This window comes from Berghia stephanieae, chromosome 11, assembly GCF_034508935.2.
Source record: "Berghia stephanieae isolate SIO BIC M18660-M18661 chromosome 11, UCSD_Bste_1.3, whole genome shotgun sequence".
Classification (NCBI taxonomy): Eukaryota; Metazoa; Mollusca; class Gastropoda; order Nudibranchia; family Aeolidiidae; genus Berghia; species Berghia stephanieae.
Genome location: NC_088370.1, coordinates 24,255,464 through 24,260,831, shown reverse-complemented (window position 1 = coordinate 24,260,831; position 5,368 = coordinate 24,255,464). Strand labels below are relative to the sequence as shown.

The 5,368-nt window shown below is 41.5% G+C and overlaps 1 protein-coding gene across 1 annotated transcript in view; it reads left to right on the top strand.

Annotated features, from left to right (window-relative positions):
- The first annotated feature begins 4,604 nt into the window (after positions 1 to 4,604).
- LOC144956363 (uncharacterized) overlaps positions 4,605 to 5,368 on the top strand; it is a 9,131-nt gene continuing 8,367 nt past the window's right edge. The window contains exon 1 of the mRNA XM_078886860.1: positions 4,605 to 5,368. This exon is cut by the window's right edge and continues 244 nt beyond it. Within this exon, the coding sequence (XP_078742986.1) occupies positions 4,605 to 5,368 (764 nt within the window).

Below are 5,368 nucleotides of genomic sequence, written 5' to 3'. Positions count from 1 at the left end.
GTGATCCAATTGGTAGAACTATTGAATACAACTCACGATTTGTTGTCTTTAGTGGCCAAAGTACTTGTCTTTTGACGTCATTTTTTGGTCAGTGTCAGGCTATATGATGGGTACGGTGGACGTGGACGTTAATGTATTTTGATGTCCTCTCATTTTGTTTATAAGTCTGTGTGTATGTTTGTAAGTATGTGGTCCAGATATTGTATGTATCGTTTTTATTCAATGTTTAAACGATTCAACACTGTGTTTTTCCTTTTGTTTGAAAATTGCCTAGAACATTTTTAATAGCGCAATATCCACTAAACGTGCTCAAAGCACTTTACAAGGGTACGGGACGCCTATTAGTATAAGGCGATATTACAATCTTTTTCCGACAAAGACAACGTTGTTAACGGCCAGGTACTCATTTTACACATGAGTACGGTGAGAGAATGGGAGTAAAGAGCCTTTTCCACGGACTCAACTATGCGCCGAGCGAGATCCGAATTCAGGACCTTCCGATCCGAAGGCGAGTGTCATACCACTAGACAACATAATTACAATGTTTGTCCTTCGAACCTACTTTTCACTTCGATGCTGACTCGTTGGACAGCAGTTGAGTCATCTATAGAAGGAACGGAATTGACGTCACTCAGTTCTTTGTTATTGTTTCTAGACAGCCATTTTGGTGTTTACTATTTGTCAATAAATTGTGTCAACCTCCTATATACACTTTCTTTCTTTCTTTCTTTCTCCTCTATTTCTTTCTGTTTCTTTCTCTCTATCTTGAATCATTACATTGCGCATGGCATTAATTTTACTTTCTCTCTCTCTCTCTCTCTCTCTCTCTCTCTCTCTCTATCTATCTATCTATCTATCTATCTATCTATCTCTCTTTCTTTCTTTCATTCTTTCTCTCTCTCTCTCTCTCTTTCTTTCTTTCTTTCTCTCTCTCTCTCACTCTCTCTCTCTCTCTTTATCTCTTTCTGTCTCCCTCTATTTCTCTCTCTCACCTCTCTCTCTCTCTCTCTCTCTCTCTCTCTCTCTCTCTCGCTCTCTTTATTTCTTTTATTTATCTAAATCTTTCTGTCTCTCTATATTGACTCATTTCATTTTGATAATTTAGTGAAATGAATCCTCTGCCTGTCAGGTCATTTTATGTTGCCTTCAATCCCCCTTTATGTTCTTGGTGTTGCTTTCTGTATCTTTGTCTTGGGATGGAATTACTTAGTTTTGTCCTGGCCTTGCCGGTGTACTCGGCTGCGAGAGAAACAGTCAATAAATGTATAATGTTAGTTTAGGGAGGTGATATTTTTCTTTCCTCCCTCACCGCCCCCCCCCCCCCCCCCCCCCGTTAAATTTTTGTTTTGAACATAATATATTGTAAATATTTGTAATAATTCAGAAAAGTGAGTAGGGCAGGCACTTATGTTGATTATAACAAGAAATTAAGTTAGTAGGAAAGTGCAAGAAGACAATAAAGAATAAACATTTCGTGGCGGTGATGGGGGCTCGAACCCGCGACCTTACTGATACGACAACTCCGCCTGGCCCTGGAGAAGGACATTCCTACTCACTTCAATTCTTTGTGTTCCTCTTAATGGGATCCTGTGCTGGGGTCTGGATGAAACTTTTAGGTGGTCTCAAACACAGTACATTGATTGTACGTATATTCTTGAAATCTACATCTGTTTCCTATTTGAACCAATTCCCCTTTGTCTTACTTTTTCTTAGGTGCTTTAATTATAATTATAATTATTTTTTTGCTATCCCTTTTTCTTCCTTTTTACTGGCGCGGATATGACCTAAATGTATTGCAAGCGTCGTAAAACCATTTTTAAAAATATTTTGAACCCTCCATAGGCATCCAGCACCACCAGAGATAGGCCTTAACGAAAAATCTCCTCTAAGTAGTAGTAGTAGTAGTAGTAGTAGTAGTAGTAGTAGTAGTAGTAGTAGTAGTAGTAGTAGTAGTAGTAGTAGTAGTAATAATAACAATAATAACAATAATAATAAATGGCATTTATATAGAGCTTTACCCCGTTGTCACAGTCTCTAAGTGCTTTACAGTGATATAAAACAAAACATATTACAGTAAGACAAGATGGAAAAGTGATACGAATTCAATTGAACAACAACAGAATATGATAATAGTATTGCAACATTATGACGTAAAAAGATAAAACTTTAAGCGAGATTTGAAAATGTCAACGAATCCGAGCATCTTTTTTTATATAGAATATTATCTATCTATATCTATTTACTCTACACATCTAATATCTATTTTAAACTTTCCGTGATACCGATAAGAACGCAGTATCAATTTTAGAGGCAATTATTTTGGGAATTCAGTGAAAGTTGGAACTTACATTTCCCGAGGAAATCGTTCTAATCGACATGGACGTATTTGCAGTTCTGATAACCCATAATTCCTTATGTGATCATTGTTGCAATGGAAATCTTTTTTTAAAAATGACGCAAAATATTGTCCATTACAACAATGTTAAACTAGGCCCATAAGTAGGTTCGGATGTCAGACCTGTATATATGTACTCTTCGGTTCCAACCCATGACGTAAAGGAATTCTTGAATATTTACTCTAAAAAAAATTAAAATAAAAATAATAAACAACAAAAGAAAAATAACTTGATTTTAAACTTTTGGTCAGAAACCTCGTCCTTCAAATATCGATCGATTAAAATGACCCCTGCTTTATCAACAACAAAATAAATAAATAAATAAATGTTAAAAACTCTCAAACCTGGGACTTCTTTGGTCTCAGATGTTAGAGTTTTTGACAAGGCGAGGGTCATTTCAATCGATCGATGTTTAAATTTTAAAGGACTAATTTTCTAGTTAAAATTTTAGAAACGTTTTTAAATTTTTTTATTTTATTTTATTTTTTCGGAAAACAGCAGCAGTTATTATAGTTGTTATTATTATGTGTTTGTGTGTGTGTGTGTTTGTGTCTGTGTCTGTGTGTGTGTTTGTGTGTGTGTTTGTGTCTGTGTGTGTGCGTGTTTGTGTCTGTGTCTGTGTGTGTGTGTTTGTGTGTACGTGTTTGTGTCTGTGTGTTTGTGTGTGTGTGTGTTTGTGTCTGTGTGTGTGTGTGTTTGTGTGTGTTTGTTTGATTAGTTTCTTTTTGTGACCATTAGTCCTTGATGACTGATAACGATAGATACATGTAAAAAATAGCAGCTGTAATGGTAGTGACATAAAGGGAGCTGCAAGGTCTGGGCCGGACGTCCCGCTTGCTAAAAGGAAATTGATGTGCATTTCGAACCCAACACCTCTCATTTCCAGGTGCATTGATCGCCGCGTAATCCTGTTTGACAGAGATTATTGCATATGGCCTCTCATGCATTATTGTGTCCATAACAGCACCTTCCCGTGGCGTTCCCTGTTTCTACTGAGTTTGTTATGGGCGCGACCGAGTCCCCGACGGTATAACCGGGTTAGGGAGTAGGTGGGACCCCTTCCTCTTAAGGTGCAGGAGTCAGAACCCACCGGTGAGTGGTACACGCTCTGCTCCTCACCCACCCACCTCACACTCATTCTGTAGTGTGGTGTCTTCTGAATGTCCTTACTTTTCTTAATCTACCCCTATAACTCATACTCTCCCTAACCATCGATGTATGGCTCCACTGCCTTGTGGTTACCTTCGGGAGGAGGAAAGGCTAAGGAGTAAACCTAACAGAAATCTGCATCCAAACTGATGCCAAACGTATCGCTATGCGATCCTTTGGACCACACCAGGGAGGAAGAGAGGGAGGTTCTGGTTACTGGGCAGCCCAGGATCTCCACATACTTTGCCCAGGCCGCGCCCTGGAGAGGACACTATAGACAGCAGTCTACGAGTGATAAGTCCTTGCTCGATTGGCGTAGAGTTGGACGCTACGGGTTGTCTTCGACGGTGGGAGGGATCATCGTAATCCTACTGGTCAGCTACCGCCCGCCCCAAGCTGGGCAGCCCCCAGCCAGAAAGGTGTTGACCCGCCACGATCTGCCTGCTTCAGATGGTGCCTGGAGCTTAGAGCTTGCAAGTTAAACTGTGTACCAGGCAAGCAAATGAAAAAGAAAACGAAGTCTCCAGCTCTTCGATTAGCAAGCTGGTATGTAAGAACTATGCGCTCAGGACTGACAGATGACCTTCAGGCCATGGACGATGCTCGAAAAACAGCAGCAATTGATCGTGAACTTAACAGACTGAACATCGACATAGCAGCCTTGCAGGAAACGCGACTCCCAGAGAGGGGATCCCTGAAGGAGAAACACTTTACATTCTTCTGGCAAGGAAAAGGCACAGAAGACGTGAGGGAGCACGGTGTTGGATTTGCAGTACGCCATACATTGCTTCCTATGATCGAACCGCCAACAGACGGCACAGAGAGAATTTTAAAGCTGCGCCTGTCATCCATGCAGGGCTCGGTGAACCTTGTTTGCGTTACGCCCCAACACTGCAAGCTTCGGTTGAAGTAAAGGACCAATTCTATGAGTCATTAGACGCCATTGTCAACAATATCCCAGAAGTAGAGCACATCTACCTTCTTGGCGACTTCAACGCGCGAGTTGGTGCCGACAAAGAATCATGGCCAACCGTTTTGGGGCACCACGGCATAGGAAAGATGAATGAGAATGGTCAGAGGCTTCTTGAACTCTGCTGCTATCGCAAACTATGCGTGACGAACACCTACTTTCAGAACAAGGCATGTCACAAGGTGTCATGGAGATATCCAGGGTCAAAACACTGGCATCAACTGGACATGATCATCACTAAGCGCTATTCTCTTAACAATGTTTGCAACACCAGGTCCTATCAAAGCGCTGATTGCGACACCGATCACTCTTTGGTTCCCACACGTATGAAACTGACACCAAAGAAACTTCATCACTCAAAGAGAAAGGGCCAGCCCAGGATCAACATCAGCAAGACAGTTTACCGGGAAAAGAATATAGAGTTCAACGAGCAACTTGAGAAGATTCTCAACACAGCTCATAGAAAAGCAGAACAAAACGCACATGACAGCTGGAACTCTCTTAGAAACGCCATTTACAGCACTGCAGTTCTGACATACGGCAAAAAGGAGCGCAAGAACAATGATTGGTTTGAAGCCAATATTACTAAGATGGAGCCAGTCATTGATGCCAAGCGCAGCGCACTTGTCAGCTATAAACATGAACCAAGTCAGAGGGACCTGCAGGCGTTGCGAGCTGCACGCAGCAAAGCACAGCAAACAGCACGACGTTGCGCCAACGACTACTGGCTTCAGTTGTCGGACAACATCCAGCAAGCGTCTGACAGTGGCAACATAAGGGCCATGTATGAGGGCATCAAACAGGCGACAGGCAAATCTACAAAGAAATCTGCGCCTATTAAATCCAAGACAGG